Raw genomic sequence first — 26,095 nt, forward strand, 5'->3', positions numbered from 1 at the left:
GTCTGTCCCAACTCTCTGAGGTTTCTCCTCAGAAAACTCTGCTCAGAGTAGGAGGCCAGGGAAGCCCTGGACAAGGGAGGCAGCTGCAGGCAGGCACACGAAGCAGCAGACCCTGCAGACAGCTGGACCGAGCCACAGGCGACTTTCTTAGTGGAGAATCGAAATTCTGTTCTTTGGATTTGAGTCTAAATTCTGTCCTGGGTGCCAAAGAAGAGCCAACCCAGGCCGTCTCCATCGGCTAAGCGGGCAGCAGTGCTCCTCCAAGGCACAGGACTAGAACTTCAGGAAACACCTTGATGAGAGAGAACGAACCTTTCCCGGCCCCTTGGTTCTGCACTTACTTGGAACTGCAGCTTGGGTGCCAGCAGGTTGGTTTGTGGAGGGGGTCTGTACTTGGGCCGGCTGGGCTGGAGAGAGAATCCAGAGCTGTAAGTGTGTTCACTCGACCAAAACTAACCCACCAAGGGGAACGCCAGGTAGGAAGCAGCCCAGGCTTGTTTGCAGTGAAGCAGAAGAGGGATAAAGTCATTCAAATCAGTGTGCCTCCACTGATCAGCACTGACTGCATACAGAGGGATGGGGAGGCACGGAGGCCAGCCGTGGCCCTCCTGGGCTGTGATCGGTGTGGGTGCTGCCTCCCTGCTTGTGGGAGCACCTGTCCAGTCAGCAGTCGGCAGCCATTACCAGAGCCAGGAGGTCACTGAGGGCTCAGGTTCTCAGGGAAGCTTCAGGCAGGTGGACACTGAGCTGGGCCCGAGGGAACGGGAAGGACACGCCAGGCCGGAGGGACAAAGAGAAAAGGTGTTGGGCAAAATGGAGCTTAGTTATGGCCTCAGTGTTCGTGCTTCCTGCCCCGCCCCAGTTCATATGTTGGAGTCCTTTATAATGTGGTAGTGCTGGAGGTGAAGCCTTTGGAAGGTGGTTAGGGTTAGACATGGTCATGAGGGTGGGGTCCTCTTCCTTATAAAAAGAGGATGAGTGACCAGAGGTCTCTCTCTCCACCAGGTGGGGACACAGCAAGAGAGTAGCCATCTTTAAGCCAGGAAGGGGCCCTCATCAGATACCAAATTTTCCAGCGCCTGGATCTGGCTTCCAGAACTATGAAAGGTGTCTGTTGCTGAAGCCACTTAGTCTGTAGGGTTTTGTTACAGCAGCTCTAGCTAACTAATACAGGCTCTGGAAACCCAGGTACCTCATGGCTGAGGGGCCCATAGACACAGACTGGGCCTTAGGGCCCAAGGAACTCCATCCATGTATCCCCAGGGAGATCTACTTTAGCCCTGGAGAGCTCCTAGAGTGAAGAACCCAGACTCCCAAGGGAAACTCCTGAGGGATGATTCTTGACCCAGCTTCTCCATGAGGCATCCGCTGTCTCAGGTTCCATCTGCCAGGGCACTGAGATGACCCAATGGACGGCTGGGTTGCAGGGCCGAGAGGACTGTAGGGGCACATCCTGCCTATGCTCTGAGAGGACAGCGGGTCACACGGGGACCTGGTTATGCAATGATGGCTGGGATCAACAAAGCCAGGGCTTGGCTTACCTTGGGTGGAGGTTCCTGGAACACAGCAGGCTCCAAGATTTTGGGGGGTCGGTAGCGAGCATTCCTCTCCTGTTCTATGGCAATGTCCTTCTCCATCTGATAGATATCACTGCCAAGGAGCCAGGGTGAAGACAGAGAAACAGGGCCAAAGTGAGAGGCTCCGTGGGGCTCCTCGCTGGACTGCACTGAGGCCAGGAGAGACCCGGCCGAGGACCCTAGATTCCATCTCCCCTGCAGAGTGGCCTGGGGAGATCCCTCTAAGACAGGCTGGGGTGTGAATCTCAAGGGTTCCCCCACACCAAGGTTGAAAGAATTATGAGAGAGGATCCAGGTGGGAAGAAGTCCTTGGAGAAGCCGATCCAGCCCACCCAGCAGGAGGAGGTCATGGCGGCCCCACCTCCTCAGGTCTTCCGCTTCCTACTGGTAACATCCCCTGCACAGTCTTCCAATGTCTGGTCAATTTTATGACCCAGCCTCGGTGCCACAGCTTGTTAAAGACCACCATCACACTTCAAGTGTGTGCTCATGGGGGCTGTGGACCCGCTCTCTCTCGCCTTTCTAACCCAATTCAATGCTTCTCAACCTGTGGTTCACAGACCCTGGAGGCCTCTAGAATCATTACAGGGGTCCACGAATCCACATGTTCAAATGGATGCCAAATGCCATGTACTATTGGGTTTATACTACGTGGCTCTTTGTTTCTGAACACAGTGTGGATACCGTGTCCACTGCTTACTATATTTTGTCAGTCAAAGGATTCTAAGATTATCATTGCATGGAAGAATGCTTATATTCTGACATGAAGGCGGCCATCCCTTCCTCTACCCGGTGGGAAACACAGATGGAATGGGATCCTTTCTTAACACCAAAGGAGGGGCTGTCAGCTGTGGCCAGAGGGAGGCATCCTGGGACCTTCTGGGTTTCTGCAATTCTTTGGGTCACATCAGAAACACCCATTCCTATCTCACCAGGGTGGGGGTCTGGCCCGGTGCCTCTAATGGGGGCAGCTCTCCACCCAGAGGCAGGCACCCTTCACAGTCCCTGTGGTTCTCAGGTTCCTTGATGGAATAAGAGCCAGGCTAGAGCATTTGCCCTCTCAAGTTTCAGCCTGCAAATACTTTTCTCCTGGAATTCCCTGGCTTCTCAACCTCCTTTTCAAGGAACAGGCAGATTTGTGTATTTAATCAGAAGTGCCAACGAAGGGACAGACAGGCCTTTTAAGTCAGAGGGTTACACTGTGTTGGGGACGCTGCCCCACAAACAAGTACAAGGTCATCTGCTGCTCCTCACTGGGCATCTCCAGCCTCCCTCTCTAGGAGTCTCCCACAAGCACTTTCTAGGGGCTCTTTTCTTGTCCTCCAAAAAAAAAAAAATTGGCAGCATATTGACTACTACATTTAAGTCGCGGTGTTTAAGGTTAATTAAGCAAAGGGTTCCCTAAAGCAGCGGTCAGCCAGCTCTGGCAGCCAGCCAAATCTGGCCTCCCACCAATTTTCATATGGCTTCAAGTTAAGACTGGCAATCCTATCTTTTAATGACTGAAAAAGAATTCAAAACATATATCATGATGCATGGAAATTGTGTGAAATCCAAGTTTCGACATCCACCCATGAAAGGGTCTCCGTTTCTTCTTGTCTACGGCTGCTTTCAAGTAGTCACTGCAGAGCTGAGCAGATTCGACAGAGATGTCTGTGGACCGTGAAGCCCAAGACCCTCACGATCTGGTCCTTTACCACAAATGCTTACTGACGCCGCAACCCTAAAGAGGGCCCAGAGAAGTCCGACCAAGCTTGGGAGAGCTGATGGCAGGCAAATCACTAAGGAAACCGGGGAAGCCTGAACCTCTAAAATAAACCCCACCCTTCACCAGTGATCTTTTAGTAACTGAGGAACGATGGCTCTGGATCCTTATCCCCCAACCAGAGGGGACAGGAGAGCCCAGATTACAGTCTTGATAAAAGCCAAAAAGTACTCCCTTCCTTGCTACCTGGGAGAGCCAGGTAGAGAGCCAAGAAACGTTCTATGCCAAACTCCACCAAGCACAAGGGTGCTCCCGTGAGAGTCCGCTCCCGTCTTTTGATTCTAACCGGGAGCAAGGTACTGTGCTTAGTATTGAGACTCCCAGCCGGACGGGCCTTCTCTAGGCCCACCTCGTCCCTGAGCTCATATCTGGCCGTGAACTTGGTCTCAGCCTCTGTCCTCTGGCAGATCTGCCGAGTGCCTCTGTGCCAAGCACCTTAACCTGCTTCTGCTACAAGAATCGGCTCATTCGGTGTGCACATGGGGCTCAGTGCTGGTCAGAAGGGAGGTGTGGGGTGCACGCTCTCACCGACTTTGAACCTGAACTCTTCCATCTAGCAGCTGCGTACGAGTACACCTGAAGCACAGGTGTGGTGCCCCTGACCACATCCGACTGGACGGAACCTCTCAGTGACCAAGGGGGCCCTCTGCCCACTGACCCCCACCCTGTGCTCACCTGAGGCTGCACACGAGCTCCGTGAAGCGGGGCCGGTCACTGGGGTCATAGTCCCAGCAGCGGGTCATGAGGGTGTACAGGACAGGGGGACACAGGTCAGGCTTGGGCAGCCGATCCCCTTTCTCCAGCACCGCGATGACGTCCTTGTTCTCCAACCAGAAGAAAGGCTGCTTTCCGAAGCTCAGGATCTCCCACATGCACACGGCTGGGGGAGAGGGGGCGCTCAGGCCTGGTGCCCTCTCCGGGACAGCTGTGGCCCTTAGCGCTCTGTCCCAGCCAGGAGGCCTGCCTGCGTTACCCCAGCTCCCCACGGTGGCCCTCCAAGGGGTCGATGACCAACATCCTCAGTACATGAACCGGGGCCTGCCCTCCGCACCCCGCAGGCTGGTCTCCGCACCCTGAGCCTCCTTCTCAGAAGAAACCTCTGAGTTTCGACTTTGAGGATCCCCTTCAGGGCATCCTACTCCAGTCCCTGGGGCTGGTTGGTGGAGTTCATACTGGTCACAAGCGACTTTCCCAGGAAGAGGAACCCGGTCTGTCCAGGCTAGATCTCGGCCCTGCCACTCCCACTCCACCACTGACCCCCCACTTCTATGGCTTCTCAGTGCCACTGAGGGTCTGGGAAGGACCCCTCTCCCTGCCCCCCTTCAGCTTGAGCACAGGGATGAGCTCTGTCCATGCCTCCCCTCCCCCACACACCGAACATCCAGACGTCGCTGGCCGTGGTGAAGCGGCGGAAGTTGATGGATTCGGGAGACATCCATTTGATGGGAAGGCGAGTCACTGAGGCTTGGGTGCACAAAGAGGTTGACGGGGGTTATTTGGGGGAAGAAAGATCTGGAGTTATCCAGAAATACAGCCCACTCGCCAAAGACCCTCGGCCCCAGGCTGCCTGAGTAATTTTTTTTTCTGGGAATTTGGTTTCAGTGACCCCCCCTCCAGGGGTCAGAAAGCCCCCTCACCTTTGTAATACTCCTCATCCTCAATATACCGGGAAAGGCCAAAGTCCCCCAGCTTCACACACTCAGGGGAGGCCACCAAGATGTTCCGGACGGCAATGTCCCTGGACGAAGGATGAGAAGACCAGGGTGAGGTTCTGCCTCAGGACCCTGGTACGGGTGAGAGCTGAGGGGACATTCCCAGCCGGCTACTGCAGGAAGAGCGGGCTGCCCCAGGCGCCTGTCTGCAGAGCCGAGCTCCGGACTCCTGGATGGACATAGTTGCCGGCTCAGGTTGTCTGTGATGGGGTACCATCGCTCCCACTCAGCCAGGTAGGTGTGCCTGCCCGCCTCTCACAGGCAGCGCTGCTTCTAACGTCTGTTTCTATTATTGAAAAGATGGCTTTACAAGCTAGGCACATACATGCCTGTGATCTTAGCACTTGGGAGGCTGAGACAGGAGGAATGCAGGCTCAAGGCCAGCCTCAGCAATTTAGTAAGACCCTGTTTCCAAATAAAAATAAAACGTGCTGGGGATGTATCTCGGGAATAGAATGCCACTGGGCTCAATCCCAATACCAGTAAATAAATAAATGAATATAATAAATGATAATAAATAAATAAATAATTCATAATAAATAAATGAATGACTTAAAAGCATGTAACTTCAACTGAACGGACAAACAAAGGAAACAAATCTATCCTCTCGCCATCTCAGCCAGTGACGGCATCTTGCAGTGGATTCTCATGCTAGAATGTGAACTTTCAGGGAAAAGGAGCTTTTGTCTCTTGTGGTCACAACTTTGCCCTAGAGCCCAGGAGCCCGCTGGCACTGATACCTGTTGGATGAGTGACTATTTCTATGCAACTTTGCGCAGTCAGGCATAGGCTGGCAGCCCAGGGGCCCTGGGGAACCCAGTTGGTGTCTGGCCAGGAACCTCCAGGTGCCCCTCTAGCCCAGTGGGTCCCTTCTTCCTGTGCCATGCGCTTCCTAGTGGTGGGCTAGAAGAAGTGGGATTCTGAGCAAGGCGGGAAGCTATTTGCTAACGCTCCCCAGGGCGGGGCAGAAGGTACTGAGCTACAGATAGCCCAGGCTTCAGGGTTAGTCTCAGTAATATTCCTGCGGGGCCCACAGGGCTGGTTTAACTTTTCAGGTGAGAAAATGCTTTGCAGAGGCTGTGGCCGGGCACGCTCAGTGATTGGGACCCCAGGGCAGCTCTGTGACGCCCCAGCCCCGCTACCACAGCCTCCTCCGAGCAGGCCCTGCTGCGCCCACCTGTGCACGCAGTTGATACTCTCCAGGTAGGCCATGGCTTTGCATATCTGTAGCGCGTACAGGACGAGGGTGGGCACCTTCAGGGAGGTCTTGTTTCGCTCCAGGTAGTGGCCTAGCTGCAGGAGGAAGAGGCCATCAGGACCCCTCATTGGGCCCCAGCATGAACCAGGGGGCCTTCCTGGTGGCAGACCCAAAGATGCCAAGATGTTTCAGCAATTTCCTCTACCAACAGGTTCTCTGCCTCTGCTGGCTACAGAAGGAAGGAAGTTGGGAGCAGGGTCCCTGGCTCCAACCGGCCCTCCATGCCCTGCTCAACTTTGGTCTAGGGGTTCCCAGAGGGTTCCGGCCCACCACCTCCAGCTCACCTCCCCATACGGATACAATTCCATGATGATCCAGGTGGGCTCTTCTTCAATGATGCCAACCAGCTTCACGATGTGCGGGTGGTCAAGATTCTTCATGATCACTGAGGGAGGAAGAGAGATGTGGGCAGTACAAAGGTCACACAGGAGTATTGCGATCCGGGGACCCAACAGGGATGGGCGCTGCTTACACCTCCCCTTTCAGGCCCGCCCCTCCCTTTTGGGGGGCTGTGGGGTCTCCCCAAAAGGCACCTACCTGCCTCGCTCATAAATTTCTCCTTGTTGTCTAGCGTGCAGTCTTTCTTGCAGGTCTTGACTGCCACATTGATTTTCTCCCCTTTCTGCAAAAGGAATGTGTTTGGAGGAACCTAGGTCCAGCCTAGTGCTCAAATGAATGTCTATTCCCTGACCTCAGCCTGCTGCACAAGGACTTTACCACCTGCCTGGGAAGAGAAGTGGCCTAGCTTCTGCACATTACCGCCTCCTTCTCTCAGCCCTTTTCTTTCCTCTTATCCTTCCTCCTCCTCCTCCTCCTCCTCCTCCTCCTCCTCCTCCTCCTCCCCCCCCCCCTCCTCCTCCTCCTTCTTCTTCTTCTCCGGTACTAGGGATGGAATCCATGGGCATTCTACCCCTGAGCTACACCCCTAGCCCTGTATTTTTTATTCTTTATTTTGAAACAGGGTCTCACTGAGTTACAAAGGGCCTCACTAAGGAGCTGAGGCTGTCCGCCAACTACAATCCTCCTGTCTTAGCCTCCCGAATTCTGGGATTACAAGTGTGTGCCACCACGCCCAGCTTTTCCCTTTCTTACTGATCAGACTATGTTTGAACTGGAGAGGCCCTCACAGGTCGAATGGCTCAAGCTCAGCTGCCTAGACCAGGGTGCTGAGGCCAGGGGCCATGTGGTCTGCCCAAGGTTGGCAGGTGACTCGCGGTCTTCATTGGTGGCGCGTCCGGGCCTTGTGCTGTCTCTTTATTGATGAGGTTTCAACCATGCTGCTGTTCCCATGGGGTCTGCCTTTCCCCAGGCCTTGTAGAAGCGTGACCACAAAGGCCGAGCTTGTCACTGGCCTGGACCCTCTCTCGTGCTTGCTCGGGTCCCACTCCTCCTCCTCTCAGCACGGCATCTTCTCCCACCTGCCCCCTGGCCCCTCCTACCAGGCCTTGAGACCCTTTCGCAGATCCTGCCTCTATTTCATTCCCTGTCCCTCATCCCCATTATGCTCTCCCTATTTCATAAATACTCCCCAGCTGCGTGAACGAGGATCTGCCGCACCACAGCAGCCGCCTCCAAGTGGCTCAAGTGCAAGGTCCTATCTCACTCTGCAGACAGGCAGACGAAGAGTGTCAGAAAGTCTGGGACTCACATGATTCGTGTAGACCCCCTCGTAGACCTCTCCAAAGAATCCTTCGCCAAGAATACGATTGAGAACCACATCTTCGCGGGCGACGCCGTACTGTGGACCTGCACGGGTGCAGAAAACAGAGTCCCTGAGCACAGAGACCACTGGGTGTCTTCACAGGCATCCCCAGGTCCCCCAACAATGCCTCAGCCACGACCCAGGGGTCTAGAGACTTCCACTGCATCAGACCCGTGAGAGGGGACAGTCAATCGGCACACAGTCTCAGCTCTCAAGTCCTGAGCCCCAGCTCTGCTCCTGTCTGAGCACCTGTGGGGAGGACGACGGAGACGGTTCCCCGTGCTGTCCCTTGGGTCTTTACCATGTCACTCTCCAGGGCCCTGACTGTGGTCACCGCAGTGGGGTTGAGACCTACCTCCCGGCCTTCGCAGGGTCTCATCAGGGATCTCTGCGTAGATGTCTGATTCTAGAATGGCAGGAAGAAGCCGCATCAGGCCACTGGGGAATCGGTGTGGCTCCCACCTGGAGGTCTGCGCAACCATGGGCATTGGGGGGAGGTAAAGCTGGGAGATCCTGGGCTTTCACGTGGCCACTGAGCCTAAGGTGCCTTGGCGTGAGTCCCCGCTTGCTAGTTCCAGTTGTGTTATTTAGAACAAGTTGCTTCAGCTTCTTTCAAATAATACTTGTTACCAATCTCTGTGAACTGGACGTTCGCGTTTCCCAGATTCCTATGTGGAAGCCCTAACTCACAATGTGATGGTTTCAGGATGTGGGTTGGAGGTGAGGAGGGTTACATGAGGTCATGAGGGGAGAGCCCCTACTATGGGATTAGTATCCTTTTAACAAGAAGGAGAGAAGCCTCGCGCTCACTTCGCCCTGAGAGCTCAGGATGAAAAGACGGCCATCTGAGAAAGGAGCGCCGACTCCGGTCAGAACCTGCTGCTACCTAGATCTTGGACTTGCCAGCTTCCGGGCCCGTGAGAATTAATGCCTGTGTGAAAGCCATGGGGTCGATAGGCCTTTGTTTGGAGCCACGGAGCTTAGATCAACACAATGCCTTGTGATAACTACTTGACACTCATTTGCTATTTCGACTGATGATCCTTTAAAAGGCGTCCTTGAGAAGTGACCGAGGAGGTCCTTCTATAACATGGGGGACCACTGGGCACTGTCAGGAGCCCACGCAGGAGGGAGGTGGGCGCGGGCAGGGCACCGCGGGCGGGCTCACCTATGCTGCAGCTCTCCGAGAGGTGGGACCGCCTGGCCTCCAGGTTTCTGTGGGAGGTAAAAGGACAGGAGGTGGATAAGCTCTGAGCCTGACAACACATCCCCCTGGGCAGCCTCGTCCACTCCACCCAGCGCCCATTCACAGTGGTAGCCCATCTGGCTGCCAACCAGCCGAGCAGGGAGCACGGCAGGGCCTAGAATGTGGTGGGGAGAGGACAGCAGCCCTCTGAGTAACACCAGGGAGGCACAGGGAGTATTCCTATAAATGCACTGCGTCCTCATGAGAATCTGGGATCTGGTGTGGGAGGTGAGGGCTCCTGCGTGTTCTTCCCTCTCTCGCATGCGGGCTGAGCTAAGGGCCTTCCCCTGCCTCCCGATGTACTCACAGTGTGGGGATCTGGGGCAGGCTGTTCCGCTTCTCGCCATCTGGAGAGAGGGGGGGGGAAGAAAGACTGGAGCTGGGGACGCGGGGTCCTGGGTGGACAGCGGGCCGTTGCTGTTCCTACAGGAGGCCCCTCCTCATTGTTCTGCCTGTGCTAAGCTACGTGGGCCTTGGGCCAGAGCTGGAATGCTTTGCATATGCTTCCTGCTGCTGACATTGTGTGGTCTGGCCTGGACCCCGCTTCCTGACCCCAGCCCCCAAACAGAGCAACATGCATAAGAGGGACCAGCCACGGTTCATAAATGGCTGTCGTCTCCCTGGGGCTACAAATACAGCTTCTCTGGAAGCCCCGCCTCACACCGCCCTGACCAGAGGGGTCAGAGATGGCTGGCCAGGACCAGGGCCTGTCGCTGGTGATGCAGGATGGGGCCCATGGCAAGCACCGCGGGCTGCCCGAGCATCTCCCCACACTCTGGAGGACACCGCATTGGCTTGGGGGCTGGCGGCTATGGGTACCCTCTCTGCCCTGCGGGCTTGGCTCAGCGGTGCTACCACCCACCCCTGGGCTATTCTGCTTTTAAGGGGAAACCCACCTTTCTTGGGATGAACGATGAGAGAGCCTTTATGCTCTCCTTGCAGCCGGCAGTAACCGTCTATGAGGTCAGCCATATTCTCTGCCTCTGCCAGGGATGAAGTTTTGATGGACAAGGACTGCAGAGGAGACAACCAGCCAACGGTGAGTCCTGGGGCCTTGGCTCCACTGTGCCCCATAGGGCTGGGGAAGAGGCTGCAGGATCCCCAGGCCCAGCCTCTCCTCCTCTCTGCTCACATTCCTTGCCGCCACCAGGGGGCGCGCTTGTCCATCCCTCCCACCAACACCCTGCGCTCTGGGGAGGCCAGTTCCAGGTCTCTTACTCTGCTTCTTGAAGAGAATACAATGCCCTGTACCTTGTAGGTGATTATTATGTAAAGGCAGAAGTGGAGCGAGGGCAGGCGGGAGTGGGGCAGGGAGAGGAGAGGCAACTGCCCTGCAGTTGGAGAGCTCTGATTCTTCCACCAGAAAATCTTCTTGTTCCTGAGCCTTGACTTGTTACACCTGACTCTGTTATACCTGGTCACCTTGATCTGCCCTATAATGTTCCTCACTTCTTTTCTGATAGTAAGATAAAAATATGTCCTGATAGCGGATCATTTTCTGAGTCCTTTATTTGAGCACTGACATTTTCTTAACCAGGGAACAAATCTCTGGTCCCCACCTGCACTGGCCAGCCTGGCCTGAGTCTTAACCCGCGATGCTACCCTGCAGAGCTTCCAGGTGCCCAGAGGTGCTCACCTGGGGGGCGCCTTCGATGCCTAGCTGCAGCACGGCCTGGCCGTCCTCCATTGGGAGACACCTGATAGACTGGATCTGCTTGAACTCCGCCAGGCATGTGGGCTGTGGAAGAGGAAGGGGGTCCTTAAACCCATCACTTGGGATCAGGCCATGCAGACGAGGCAGGCTGGGGGTGTACATGCATTTGGGAGTGTCTCTGGGGGATGAATTGTGTAAGCCTGGAAGGATCATCTAGTCCAAGCCCCTCACATTGCAGCAGAGAAAAATGGGTTCCAAGACTTGCCAAGGTCATATGCCAAGGTTGGCTCTATGGACCCAGGTCCCAGGACCCCAGGGAAGGCACTGCCTCCTCTTGCCATTAAAAAGCAGCTCTTCTCTCTGAGCCAGGAGAAGGCCCACAGCATCCTTCTTTCCCCCTCTGCTCGCCTCTGTGCAGAGGGTAGCCACAGGAAAGTTAGAGGCTAAGTGGTGCCATCCCCAAACACTCTCTGCAGAAAGCACCCCAAGCACATCGTCTTATATGGTCTCTGCTCTCAGCAACGGGGAAAAGAACTGATTGGCGGAAAAAGAGGAAGACCTCTGAGCCAGCCGGCCAGGACCTGCCCTCGGGCCCTGTCTACCTTTGCGTCTTGGCTTGTCAGCTGGCGGATGCCTTTAGGGCCAATGACCAGGTCCACGGTGATGTTCCATCCTTGCTGGAATGAAAGGGGAGAGGGGACTGTTGCCTCTGCTCTGCCTTCTGCATCCTTGGACATCCTAGGTAAAGCTCTCCAGGCTAGATGGGACTCTGGCGCCCTCTGGCTCCTTCCATGTGACCCCCGACCATACAGCTCCTGACAACCTGCCCACCTGTCCACCTCCCAGGGCTGGAGGCCCACAGTGAGCTCTCGGCTTTGCATGTGGACAAATACGAGCCCGACGCGGGCAGGTGAGCGAGGGCCCGCTGCCCGCTCACCCACACTGAGCAGGGCCCCTCCCCACCCCCAGTTGACTCTCTGGTCTCCTATCCCAGGAGACCTGGAATTTGGGTCATTACAATGAGTTCACAGCGATAGGTCTCCTGGTCGATGCTGGCAAAGCCTGCGAGGGTGTTGAAGAACTTCATGACACACTCCTCCTCCCGGAGAGAGGCGTATTGCTGGAAGGTCTGCTGGATCATCTTCCGGAACTGCTTGGGCTGGGGAAAAGTTGGGCAGTGCTGAGCCAGGCCCCGCCACTCCAAGCTTGGGTTCTTTCTGTTGGGTCTCATCGAAGGCTGCCCACTGCTGGACAGTGCCCTCCCAGGTCCCTCCCACGTGTGCATCTGTGACTGCTCCCTAAAATCCACTCCACCGTCTCCAGGGAGCCACACCACTAACCTTTGGGGGAGGCAGGAAGGCTGGCCTCCCAGTGCTCAAGATGCAAAAGCAATCAGCCACATCGCATCCTGATGCCCAGCCTCGGAAGAGGCCCATTGGGTACACTTGGCTGCCCCCTGTCCAGGTGGCTCAAGGCAGCATGGATGTCCTGGATTCTCTGAGGATCCCCAGCCCAATCCTTTCAACTCTAGTCCCAGGGACCTTCATAATGAGAGGCTGCCCGGGCCTGTCTAGTTTTCTCACCTTCAAGTTCTCCTGCATCTGCTTTGGGAAAAACAGGTCTAGCCCCACTTCTTTTCTGCAAGAAGGGAAACAGAGGCAGCATTTGAATCTTCTCCCCACCATGCCAGGACTTCTGGCCAATCAGGAGAAAGTGAGAGGGCTTGGCACAGGAAGATGGGGCCTGCCAGCTCTGGTCTGGGAACGGGTGGAGGAGGGGACAAGACGAGAAGAAGGTGGACAGGAGGCCGGTCCCGGGACTTACTCTAGGAGCTCAAAGTTGGACTTCTTGTCCAGTGCGTTGTGGGGCATGTCCTTGAAGAACCGCCTGCAGAGAGAGGACATTGGCTGGAGATTGAGGCCATCGGACATGACACTAAGTGCTCATGTGTTGGCCTAGAAGACCCTCCCCTTGCCAGATGTGGGGGTCACTGGGGGAAACGTGGAAGAGGCATAAACCTGAACACTTAGAGAACACAGAAAAAGGAAAAAAGAAAATCCCACAAATTTTGTTCCCAGAAAAGACACCAGCCTTGTGCTCTGGGAGAGCCAGCTTATGGACTGAGAAGTTGGCAGGCTGAAGAGGAGGATGGCGGTTCTACTTGCAGCCTCTAGAAACAAGTAACCCAGTACCCCCTACCACCACCAGACGTGACAACTCAAAATGCTTCAGACATTGCCAACTGTCTCAGGCTGGGGAGGGGGCTGCAAAATGCTCCCCAATGAAAACACTGAATTAGACCATTAGAAGATTAGACCATCTACGCAGACCATGTTCAGGCCCTTGAAAAACTGCCTTTACTGAATTGTGCTTTCAGGCAAGCTCCTAGGTACCCACACCCTATGATGTGGTTCTGTTGACAGAGATGCCCATCACTCCAGTGTGCCTGTCTGTGTGTTTCTAAGCTTTGGAGCAACCAAATGTCATTGGGAGGTGCTGGAGGACCTGTCACCATCACCTATCAGAGACTCTGGCTCCTCCCAGGGAGTGAGCCTCTCAGTCTCCAGTGCTGAAACCCAGCTCAGCTGCGGCCAAGAGCACCCAGTTATCTCACCCCAGTCTCTCTGCTACGGGAGCCCTCTACTGTCTGGCTGCCTCTCCTAACCCTAGCCTGTCTGTAGGCAGGTGCAGGTCCTGGGATGGATAAGCTGGATGAGGACAGCAGAGAACAGAGCACATCTATGCAAAGTCCACTTGGCCGTGTCTTCTTTCTAAGCAGCAATACACACACGAACTTATTATCAGTATTTATAAATTGACCATGAGCCTTTTGAAGCAAAGCGAGGTAAGTGTTCTTTAATCTTTACTTATCAGTTGGTACTTAACGAAGCTTGGATTATACATGCTTTTGTGTTCTTTTAGATCAGAACACTCTAGGACTTTCATGGAGCTGGGCAACATTGTTAGTTGTCTCAGGTCTAGGAAGACAAACTATTAGATTCCTCAAATTAATTTCTAGCATATGTCATAAGTTTCACATTTTCATTTCATATTTAGACAAAATGATACACTGGCATTTGTAAAGCACCCTTGGTAAAGCAATGACAGGCGATTAGGTGTCATTTCAACTATATGACATTCTGGAAAAAGCAAAACTTTGGTGACAATAAAAAGAACGGCAGTTGCCAGGACCTGGGGAGAGGACAAACAGGTGGGGAATGGAGCATTTTAGGGTAGAAAATGACTTTATATGATATTATAATGGTGGACACCTCATTTGTCCAAACCCACAAAAAGTACACACCCAGAGTGAACCTTACTGTAAACTGTGAAGTTTGGGTGAAAGTGTTGCATCTACACAGGCTCACCAGTCAGGGGAAAAGCACCACTCGTGGGGTGTGTCGGTGATGGGGAAGCTATGCATATGGTGGCAGGAGGTGCATGTGAAATCTCTGTGCCAACCGCTCAGTTTTGCTCTAAACAACAAATTTATTAAGAATAAATAAGCCGGGCGTGGTGGTGCACGCTTGTAATCCCAGCATTTGGGAGGCTGAGACCGGAGGATCGCGGTTCGCAGACAGCCTCAGCTACTTGGTGAGGCCCTCCGCAACTCAGCGAGACCCTGCTTCAAAATAAAGAATAAAAAGTTGGGCGAGAGGTGTAGCTTGGAGGTCAAATGCCTCTGGGTTCCACCCCCAGACCCACACACACAAAAAAATTAAAAACAAGAATAAATAAACAGCTGGGCATGGTGGCACACGCTTGTAATCCCAGCATTCGGGAGGCTGAGACGGGAAGATTATGGTTTGTGGACAGCCTCAGCTACTTAGTGAGGCCCTTCCCAACTCAGTGAGAGCCTGATTCAAAAATAAAGAAAGACTAAAAATAGGGCTGGGGGTGTATCTTGGAGGTACAATGCCCCCTGGGTTCCATCCCCAATACTGCAAAAAAAAAAAAAGAATAAATAAATAAAATAAGGGTAAAGAGAAAAATATGAGCCAAATAAATAATCATAGAATACTTTTATCCCCATTATACCTGGTGGTCTTAAGTACTTGAAACATAACAAATTACTTATTCCTCATAACAACCTGGCCAGGTTTCTACTATTATTATTATTCCTGTTTCACACATGAAGAAATGGAGGTGCTGGGAGATTAAGTGACTTGTCCAGGGTAAGAAAGTAAATGCAAGACCCGGGCGCAGATCCGGGCAGCCCAGCTCCTGACCCTGTGCTTCTCGTCACTGTGCCCAATTCCCCTGGATGGGAATCGAATCCGCTGAGAATCCGTGTCGCTAATCTCCTGTCCCCTGCATATATCATACTTCCTTTTTAAGTCAGGAAAGAATACATTATATTTTTTCTGGTGACAGCATGTGTCTGTAGGCAAGTTATGCAATCTGTGATATTAATAGGAACCTTGGCCCATGGTTTTCAGGTAAGAATCATAGCCCTAGAAGATGCTCCTTATGGTCTAATTTTTTCAGAAATCTATCCAACACGCAGTGAGAAGCAGTCGTAACTTGACTGTAAAATAGTCCATCCTCATGCGGAGCTTTTTATTCTACCCTCTTCACTTAAAAATGACCAGGCCCGAAAATCTCCTATTAGGTTTAGAGTAGGTGCCGTCCGTGTCCTCTCCCTGACAGCACATCCCTGAGCCTCAGTGGTCAGTGGGTAAGAATAGGAACATCCATCGACTCCGTTCCTCGGGCTCGTTCGGAAAGCAAGTGTGGGTTTGAGAGCTGCCTGAGTTGATTAGAAGCTGACATCACTAGACCAGACCACCTTGCAGAGCCACGTGGGTGGCCACCCCGGTCCTCCAGCCTGTGAGCACGGTGCCTGGTGCTTCAGCCAATGAGGGTGACCCGAGCGTGCACAAGCGTGACGCCGGATGCTAATGGTCTCCTCTGTGCGGCTATTTTACTAAATGATGACTGACCGGTGACTTACTTCAGCCCTAACTATCAGATTTGAAAACAAAAAGATGCATCTATACTTTTTAATAACTGCCCAATTTCAGAGGTGAAGTCTAAGGTGCAATGCAGGTGTTAGAGGGCTCTAGAGGTCCTGGGAGGTAGACAAGGGCCGGCGACGTCTGCTGTCCTATGACACCACTACAACGCCGTTATCAGAGTGGTGCCTCCCGCCGCCGGCCCCATCTTAGCTTTTCCAGTCCCTGCGGCCATTTTCTGGTCTGCGTTTTTCCTTCTACTGATCCCTGGGCTTGGCCTGCACCCTCAACCCCGTCCCCATGTGCCGTCTGTCCGTTGAAATTCATTTCTTTCTTCCAGGAGCAGCTCAAGTCTCCCCTTCCTGATGTTTATAGGCAGAACGAATGGCTCCTGCACAGATGACTGTCTGGCAGATATTCACCCTGTCTCGTATTATGCTTTATCATGTATACATCTGTCACATCCCCAACACTGTGAGTTTGAGGACCTCTCTGAGTGATGTGCTAATCTCTAATGAGTGTTTCCCAGAGCTGGGGAGGCAGCGGTGGGCAGTGCAGGAAGAAGAGCCCCACATTCACAGCCCCAAGATCCAGCATTTACTGGTCACTTAGATGACCTCAGAGGGACAGAGACAGAGACGGGGAGAAGTGGGAAGCCCAGGGGCAAGGTCAGGGCGAGAGGCAGAGCGAGCTGGTCCTCCTCTCCCATTCGTCCCATGGACCAGACTGAGAGCACACAGATCCCAGGCTCTCGGCCTCCTCTCCTGTCCTTCCCGGCTCTCACATGCCTGCACCTGCTTCTACTCGGGACACAGAGAAAGTCCAGGCCAGCCTGGGGGCCCGCATGGCGCTGTCCCAGTTATGGCCTTGGTGCCACCTACCTGAGCTCCAGGCAGCCCAGCTGCAGGGCCATGCCCTCGCTCACCTTGCTGGCGTAGCGTTGCATGTAGTCATTTCGGAGCTGGCGGGAGAAAGACCAAGGGTCAGACTCCCCGGGCAGAGGGAAGCTTACTTATACCCCTAACCGGGTCCCACACTCACTCCATCCAGGCAAGCGCTGAGCAGGGATGGGATGCAAAAAAGAGGCCAGTGCTCAGTTCGGCCTCTGCATCCTGAACCCCAGGAAGTGCTGTGTGTCCCCACAGGTCAAAGCCGAGGGGTTTGGGGAAGTGTTCGCAGATATTATTTCCTGCTCCAGATTCCTCTACCTTACCCCCATTTTGGAGAGAAGGACTTTGAGATTTAGGAAGGGGTCATTTATCCAAAGCTGATAAATTATCCAAATGCTGATAAGTAGGAATGGATGTCACCCTCCTAGCAAACCAGGGGGGAGACACAGGAGGGAGCTAAACCACACAGAAAACAATGGTGGCGGTTCACATTGGGTGCTCCTGTGCAGGAGCTGTGCTGGGCACTCATGTCATCCAGCAGAATGTCAGGGATGCTTGGAACAGCTCAAAAAATCCAGCCATCACACTCTCAGAGGTTTTGTGAGCTGGTAAATATCCTTTGGAAACTTGAACTAGGCCTTGGTGTGAGAATTTACACCAGGGCAATTGGCAAGTGCTACGAATCAAAGATATTTTTCTCCCTGCAGCCAATTTGCCAGCATACTGCCAATGTTATCACTTGGTCTCCACAACAACCCAATAAAGTAGATATTATTATTATCCCCATCTTATAGAAGCAGCAGCAGCTTCTTGCAGGTGAAGGAAGGTCCCTGGGAATACTGGGTTGGTACATGGTGGAGCTGGGCTGAAAACCAGATGTGCAAGGCCACAGGGCTTGTGTGATAACTGACGGTCCCTGCTTCCTTGGCCAGGTCTCCTGGGCTGCCATGGGAACCCGAGAGGAGCTGGGAGCATTGGGGCAGGGGAGCCTGCAATTCAGCAAAGTTAGAACAGCTGGCCATGGCCCAAGGAATGGCTTCAAGATAAGCTTCCTAGATAGGACCCTCCCAAACCTGGGCTTTGCCTTTCTCTCTCTCTGGGAAAGGATGGATAGATACTACTTGGCATTTAAGGTATGATGGGGGTGCATTTTACCTGTTGGTAGAAATAAAGCAGCGTGGTCCTGTCCTCTTTCAGGCTCTCCATGAAGTCTTCTGGTAAGTAGCGGATCTGAAGGTCATACCTGTGAAAGGACAGTCAGGCTCTGGGTGACTCAGGGAAGCTGGGATCTCAGTGAGGCAGTGGGAGCAGCTCCAGACCCCTGCAAGGGCTGGCATGGGACTCTGGGTCACCCCTGCAAAACTCATGTCTTCCTTTGTGGTTGGGTGAAGGACTGTGACAGAGAGGTGGCCAGAGATAGCTGTCATTCTCCATCTTTTCTCCCTCGTGTTTGCCTCTCCGTCCTCCCCATCCTCCACTTTTCTTCACCATAGTACCAAGAGCATCCCAGGTAGAGATATGCCTGAATTTCTGCCCTGGGATAGAGAGTTACTCTAAGTCTATTTTTAGGCCACGAAACTGCATGCATTAGACTCTGCAGACTAACCCTAGGCTAAGTCCTAGATTTTCTAGAAGATTCTGAGGTTGGAGAGTGCTCTAGGGAGGACCTCCTGCCCCACACTCATCTCCCCCATTCGTACCTCCACTCGGCTTCCACGTGGAGACACTCATACTTGTCCTGCACCTCCCCCACAGTCATACGGGGGTGCAGCCAGTGGATCTCATCTGACTTCATGTGCTTCAGCCTCAGCCCGTAGCACTCGGCCAGCTGGATGTTGGGGCCGATCCGCCCACTCAGCAAAATGGAGGTGATGATCTCCTACAGAGAAGAGAGGGGTGTGGCTCAGGGGGTGCCCAGAGTCTCTCTATATTGTCCTGCAACCCTCATGAACACCCCAGCCCCCAGGCCCGAGTCTCTGGGGTGGGATTCTGTTGTAGGGTTTTATTTGCTTCTGGTTCCCCAGCATTTACTGCAAGACCTGGCGCACAGAGCGCTCCATGTGATGAATGAACAATTTGTCGACATGAGACAAATATAGAGGACCGGAGAGGAGAGAGAAGAAGGACTGAGAAAACTCGGAAGCAGACAGCACAGAGTTTCGGTTTTGGTCTCATCAAACCAATTAATCCTCACTGAGCACCTGCCACGCAAAGGCGCCTTCTGAATGGTTTTTGGTTCGGCCAGCAGTACTGAGTACTGGGCCAGGCGCGGCTAGATACTCTGCATACGTGAATCTGTACAATAAGAGGGAAGCCAGCAGGAGCTACCATCCCCACGTGGTGAAGAGGAACTGATCCGGGCCACGTGGCTCGTGGGATTAAGCTGGGATTTTGCACCCTGCGCCCCTGGACTCCGAGGATGTTGTGCTGATCCCTGGGGTGGTGGAGTTGGGCAAGACAGAAGGACAAGACTCCTACCAAGGGAGGAAGTGGAGAGTCCCCACACAAGAAGCATGGTCACTGGAAACAGCTGGCAGGGAGTGGCCTCTTGTCCATGCTTGCCTGTCACCTAGAGGTTAAATGGGCCACCTGCTCACAGACTGATGACCCGGCTTCCTGGCCCAGAGCCAGATCTCGATTGACAGGAGAGCCACTTGGGCAATTGCCTGGACATCCATCCGTAGATCTTGACTGGTTCTGAAATCACACTGGGGTGTGTGTGTGTGTGTGTGTGTGTGTGACATTGGGGATTGGACCCAGAGACATTTTACCTCTGAGATATACCCCCAGCCCGATTTCTTGAAGCAGGGTCTTGCTTAGTTGCCGAGAGTGTCACTCCTCTGTTGCTGACACGTTCCTCAAACCTGTGATCCTCCTGTCTCAGCCGCCCAAGTACTGGGGTCACAGATGTGCACTATCATGCCTGGTTTATACTGGTGCTGTTTTAACTCGGGTTTCTCATGTGGTTCCACATAATAATGGGCGAGTTGAGCAGACAGAGCAGCGAGCTCTCTTGGTTGCAAATTTTAAAACTCGCAGACACTAACCTAGCCCTGCCAGATGTCTTTGCAGTGTGCTCACCACCAAGCCTACAGCACCCCAGAGACTAAATGATACAGAGAAGGCTGCTGTCTGACCACAAAGAGGAGCATTTCATTATTGAGATTTTATATTTTTTAAGCATGCCACCCAAGACGTTGTCTAATTTAGTAAACGTAATGCAATTAATTCCTTAAAAGGAACACAAAGAAGGAGCTACACCATTTTTTTTCTTAGAAGAAAATCCATTTCTCTTAACTCCATTAGGAAAACATTAAACCACTATGTAAACAGTACTGGTTTGAAAGAATTCCCAGCTATTCCTCTTCTGGAGTGCCCTGGGTCTGGGTCCGGCTGCCTCCTGCCAGCCCGCTCCGACCCCTTGGCATTGTGAAGCCAGGAGACCCTCAGACTGAAAAATCCCTTTCATGTTAGAAAAGAAAGCGCTCGTCAGAGGGGTTTACCACTACTTCGTGAGATAGGCCAGGGGCACCGAGTCACGGAACGCGCGTGTCGACAGCTCCAACATATCAATGTGGGATTCAGAACTGAGGCTTGGGATGGGCTGTGATCTGTGGCGCCCAGGGAGAGGGACATGGGTAAGAGTCTAAGTTCAAGGTTGTGAAGTAGATAGATTTGTCACGACCTCCACCACTTCCCCACCCCTGGTCTCCTGCACTGCCCTGTCCACTTAGTTTCCTGACATATCACCCAGAACCTCTCTTTCCCTTCTGAGCCCCACTTGGAGTCCCCAACCTCTGGTGTTTAGAGTTTTCCCTTTCTCCAATCGAAACCCGCTGGGCTAGGGTCTAATTTCCTCAGGGCTAGGTCCCCTGTGCTATTTATTATTGAAAATCTCAAATATCTACAAAGCAACCCGATGAGTATAATAACTCCCCTCTGTGCGCTCAGCCTGGCTCCAGCAATGGCCGCCATGCCTGCTTCTATCTGTACCACCTACTCCAACCATGACTCACCTAGTAATTTTTATTTTACAGTTCTTCTCTTAAGGTAAAATTTATATACATTAAAGTGCACAAATTTTAACGGTGTGATTTTGACACATGAATATACCCGTATAACCCACACACCAATTAAGCAACATAGCTTTCCAGAACTCAGAAAGTTCCCTGCTATCCTTTCACAGCCAAATCTCCAGGCCCACTCCCATCCCTCCTGGCAGGCAACACCCTCTCCCCTGTTCCAGGATTTCATATAAATGAAGTCATTTAATATATGGCATATTTTTGTGTCTAGCTTTTTTTTCCCCACTCAGCATAATGTCTGAGATTCACCCACATCGTTGTATATATCAGTCCTTTGTTTCTTTTTATTGATGGGTGATATTCTACTTTAAAAATAAGCCATGATATATGTATTCAGCCCTCTACTTCTGGGAACACGGGCTATTCCTAATTTTTTTTTTTTTTACTGTGGTGAATTAAATTACTTTGAAAATCAACTTACGAGTACTTGTGTGTATGTATGTTGTTATTTCCTTTGAATAAATTCTGAGGGGTGTAGGGTTATTAGGTTAAAGGTATGTTTTACTCTATAAGAAACCACCAAGATTATTCAATGCTTCTGTTTCCATGATGACATGAGACTTCTGTTATACCACATCTTGGCGTTGTCAGTCTTTTTAAAACATATTTATTGGTGCCTTGTAATCACACATCATAATGCAGTTCAGAGTGGTGAGGCGATACACGCACACAGCACTTGGTGAGCTCTCCCTGTCCCACCCCCTCCCTCCCCTCCTTTGTACATGTATTGAGATCGGCCTTGATCATGTTGTCTTTGTTCACTGCATCAGCTGAAGAGCTTCCTTCCATCCTCAATACACCTTCTTTTGTGAAATATTTGTTCACATCTTTTGCCTATTTTTCTGTTGTTTTTAGGAGATCGGCATATGTTCTGGATAAAAGTACATTTTACGATATGTTTTATGAGTATCTTCTCCAGGTCCATAATATGCTTATTATTCATTTCCATATTAGTATCTTCCCTTTTTTTGGTGATACTGGGAATTAAACCCAGGCACATTCTACCTCCAAGCTATACCCCAGCCCTATTTTTAATTCTTTATTTAGAAACAGGGTCTCAGTTGCAGATGGCCTCACAAAGTAGCTGAGGCTGGCCTAGAACCTATGATCCTCCTGTCTTGGCCTCACAAGTACTAGGATTCCAAGGCCACTTGAGTGTGCTTAATTGGTTAAAAATCTTTTAAGGCTAGTGTTTCTGCACCATAAGAAATCTTTGCCTGCCCTCACGTCAAGAGGACACTTTATATCTTCTTTTATAAGTTTCATAGTTTTAACTTTCACTTTTACGTCTGTAATTCATCTTGAATGAAAGCTTAAATATGGTGTGAGGTAGGGTAAAATTCTCTCTCTCATTCTCTTTCTCTTCATGTAGATCTATGGTTGTTCAGCATTGATTATTGACTTTCATTTTCTTTCTGAATCCTCACTTGTGTTCTGTTGATTTCTATATTATACCAATACAATACTGTCTATAGTACCGTAGCCTTGGAGGAGATCTTGAAGTCAAATAGGGTAAAGTTTGGGGCATAGATTGATTATAATTACAATGTGCCAAATAAAAAATAAAGTATATGATAATAATTTAAAAATAGGGTAAATTTTCTGCCATTTTCTCCCAAGAATATTGGGCTATTTATTATTATATATCTAATATTCTCAAGAGTATTTAGATCTTTTTACAACCATAATAATTTTATTTTATTCATTTTTTGTATTACTGAGGATTGAAAACAGGGGAATTCTACCTCAGAGCTATCTCCTAGCCCTATTTTATTCTTTATTTTGAGACAAGGTCTCACTAAGTTGTGGAAGGGCTTACAAGTTGCTGAGGCTGGCTGCAAACCCATGATCCTCCTGTCTCAGCTTCGCAAGTACTGAGATTGTAAGTATGTGCCACCACACCTAGCTTATAATAATTTTAGAATCAGATTTTCATTTTCTATTTTAAAAATCTGCAGAATTATTATTGAGATTTTGTTAAATCTCAGTGGGGGAGAATTGACATTTTAACAGCAATGAGTCTTATAATCCATGAACATGCCATATATCTCTGTGTATTTAGATGTGCTTTAGTTTTCCTTAATATTTTACAATTTTCATGGTGTATAACTTTAGTCCAAAGTTATTTGTGCATTTTGATGCTTTTGTAAATTAGAGATTTTAAAAATAAAGCTGGGCGTGGTGGTATACACCCATAATTCTAGTACTTGGGAGGCTGAGACAGGAAGATCACAGGTTCGTGGCCAGCCTCAGCTACTTAGTGAGGCCCTCTACAGCTTAGTGAGACTCTGTTTCCAAATAAAGAATTAAAAAAATAGGGTCGGGTCTGTAGCTCAGAGGTAGAATGCCGCTGGGTTCTATCCCCAGTTCTACAATGAGAACAATCATCATCACCACCATCACTACTACCACCACCATCATCTTCATCATCATCATCACCACTACCATCATCATCACCACAATCATCATCATCATCATCATTATCACCACCACCATCATCATCATCACCATCATCATCACCATCTCCATCATCATCACCACCACCATCATCATCACCACAATCATCATCATCATCATCATTATCACCACCACCATCATCATCATCATCATCACCATCTCCATCCTCATCACCATAATCATCATCATCATTATCACCACCACCACCACCATCATCATCATCATCACCATCATCACCATCTCCATCATCATCACCACCACTATCGTCATCATCATTATCACCATCCTCCTCGTCATCATCGCCATCATTATCACCATCATAGCCATCATCATCGTCATGGTCATGATCATCACCATCATCATCTTCTATTTTGGGATCCACCCTGTGACTTACCTCTAACCTTATTGCTGCCTTTCCAGTCCCAGATTTTAACCTCAACGCCCCTCAAGCTGCTAAGACTGCTAGTAAAGCTTTCCCTGTCCCTCCCACATTGGAAAATAAATTCAGAAGAAAAGCCAAACACTTGCAAAGCTCCTCCATCACAATCCATCTCTCAAGAGCAGATGTCTCCCTCATCTCTGCTCACTGTGGGCATCCTCAGAGCCTGAGCATTTGCTTCTAACTTTTCTCCAGATTTTATCATTGTTGCTTGCAGGAAGATTAATCCAGCCAAGATAGTCCACTGTGTTTGAAGTCTGTGCTATTTTATGAACAAATCTGTGTTCTCTACAAATGGGAGAGGGCCGGGAAGCAGAGAGCTCCTTTCAAATCCCTGCCAGCCAGAAGGCAGCAGAGCAGTATCCAGGCAGGAATACAAGCCCTGCTGCCAAAGTATACTGATGCCCATTCACCACCACCGCTGTAGATGGTCTTGACAACATGTTGATGTTCTCTGGATTCAATTCTTTTTTCCCTATCTAGAACATGGAGAAAATAACAGTATTTACTTGTACTGTTATTTTGTCAGGATTAAATGAGTTAAAACTCCTTAGAATATAATTTGGCTCAAGGTAATTATTCAAAAAACAGAGTTATTTTTTTTATCACAATAATCTCTTGCAGAGTCTGGTGCTTTTGCAAACTATTGGGAAAACACAATTTGGTTTATTCTACCTTTTTCTTGAAGGTCGGGGCATAATAGAAGGTCAAAGTAGTAAGGTTGAGGAGCAGGAGCAGGGTCTGAAGCAGAGACTGCTAGAATGATGAGGAACTTGGTTACACATGGGGAGGGTGGCTGAGCAAAGACATACATTAAGGATAATGAGAAACATTTACTGTTGGAGTAAGTATTCAAACTATGGAGGGGGGAAGGCTAGAGAGGACCATGCATAAGAGATTGGAATTAGAAATACTGGTATGACTCATGGAGACAGAGAGAGGGAGGGAGGGAAGGAAGGAGGGAGGGGAAGAGAGAGACAGGTGAGAGAGAGTTTGAATTTTGTTTACTAAAGGGCCTAGAAGTTATGCTGTCCCACAATGATTTGCAAACCAAGCACCAAGTTTAGTCTTAGTTTCTGGAAATCCTTCCTCTCTGAAAGGATCCACTGGGGTGGGTGGGAGTACAAGACAAGCCTGAAACATCATTCCGTGCTAGAAAAAAAAGGAAAATGTTTAGAGGATGTTGGGGTATATAACAATGATACAGAACCATCTAGAAGGGGTCAACATTGGCCAAATCTGAGGTAAGTTAGATTAATATATAATGATAGGAATGATTATATCCTTTTGAAAAAATAGAATCTCAAACAGATAAATAAACAGGAGGGAAGGGAATGTTCTTCCTTTCAGCATAATGCCAACTAATAAATGTAGAGAACAAGATAGAAATAGACATCACCACTTGGCAACAAGCTCAGTGTTGATTGACTCGGGCAGGATTCATCAATGGATGATGAGACAATGTGCCTGGTATGACATGTCCTCGGTGCATGGCTCCTCAGACAATAATCAAACACAAAAGAAAACAAGGCAGACATGAGTGGCCCCATCATCAAGGTTAGTACCACCTAGGGGTGGGGCAGGTAACCTTCGTGCCTCCTGTGCCTGCATGCACCAAGATGTACACAACAACATTTCCAGGATGTTCCTGCCAAGGTTTTGTAACCCAAGTCCAGTCATGGGACCCAGAGTGAGGGGTCTCCTCGGAGACCCATAGAATGAAGGATTGAGGAACTGATACAAATTGCAGGAGACTAGAGAGCTATGACCACTAAATGCATTGTGTGCTCCTGGATTGGATGAGGCAAATAGGCATTGCTGGAATAGTCAGTGAGACTTGGATGGAGTCTCTGGTCTGGACAGAAGCATCAGGGTAACACTGACTTCCTGATTTAGCTCGTCTCTGTCAAGGTCAGCAGGAGAGTTTCTTGTTTGGGGAAAATAAACACAAGCATTTGGAGGATGGGCAGCATTGCTACGACTTGTCCTACTGTGAAGAAAAAAATGATAATTGGCATGCATGTGTATATGTTTAGGAAAAGAAAGAGCTTATAAATATGGCAAATTATAAAGCTGAACAGTTGTGGAATCCAGGTGACACAGAGAATTCACTGCATTGCTTTTTTCTCCCATGATTTTAATAAGTCTGAACTAACTTTGAAATAAGAAGAGAAAAGAGACTCTGATGGGGGGATGGCCAGCCACATGGAGGAAAGATATCACATCAAATGGGCCAATAAGACCTGGGTCAGGCCAGACAGGGCCTTGCAAATTCTCTCCTACTCAGTCTCTGTTCTGCAGTTGGTGAAACTCCCCAGGGCCTATTATATGCAAAACCCCAAAACTAAACAAACA

At 50.6% G+C, this 26,095-nt stretch overlaps 1 protein-coding gene across 2 annotated transcripts in view; it reads right to left on the reverse strand.

The window, feature by feature from the left end:
- PTK2B (protein tyrosine kinase 2 beta) overlaps positions 1-26,095 on the reverse strand; it is a gene marked incomplete at both ends in the record, with an annotated part of 53,528 nt that overhangs the window by 12,471 nt on the left and 14,962 nt on the right. For both annotated transcript variants that reach the window (XM_080710478.1, XM_080710477.1), the window contains 21 exons: positions 342-407; positions 1,542-1,650; positions 4,018-4,222; positions 4,717-4,806; positions 4,980-5,080; positions 6,232-6,347; positions 6,597-6,697; positions 6,850-6,934; positions 7,961-8,058; positions 8,370-8,420; positions 9,183-9,229; positions 9,568-9,607; positions 10,157-10,274; positions 10,897-10,998; positions 11,517-11,591; positions 11,933-12,073; positions 12,498-12,552; positions 12,739-12,801; positions 16,751-16,830; positions 17,915-18,002; positions 18,460-18,638. In XM_080710478.1, the coding sequence (XP_080566604.1) occupies positions 342-407; positions 1,542-1,650; positions 4,018-4,222; positions 4,717-4,806; positions 4,980-5,080; positions 6,232-6,347; positions 6,597-6,697; positions 6,850-6,934; positions 7,961-8,058; positions 8,370-8,420; positions 9,183-9,229; positions 9,568-9,607; positions 10,157-10,274; positions 10,897-10,998; positions 11,517-11,591; positions 11,933-12,073; positions 12,498-12,552; positions 12,739-12,801; positions 16,751-16,830; positions 17,915-18,002; positions 18,460-18,638 (2,010 nt within the window). The remainder of the gene's footprint in view (positions 1-341; positions 408-1,541; positions 1,651-4,017; positions 4,223-4,716; positions 4,807-4,979; positions 5,081-6,231; positions 6,348-6,596; positions 6,698-6,849; positions 6,935-7,960; positions 8,059-8,369; positions 8,421-9,182; positions 9,230-9,567; positions 9,608-10,156; positions 10,275-10,896; positions 10,999-11,516; positions 11,592-11,932; positions 12,074-12,497; positions 12,553-12,738; positions 12,802-16,750; positions 16,831-17,914; positions 18,003-18,459; positions 18,639-26,095) is intronic.

This window comes from Muscardinus avellanarius (genome assembly GCF_963383645.1).
Source record: "Muscardinus avellanarius genome assembly, chromosome: 14".
NCBI classification, from domain to species: Eukaryota; Metazoa; Chordata; class Mammalia; order Rodentia; family Gliridae; genus Muscardinus; species Muscardinus avellanarius.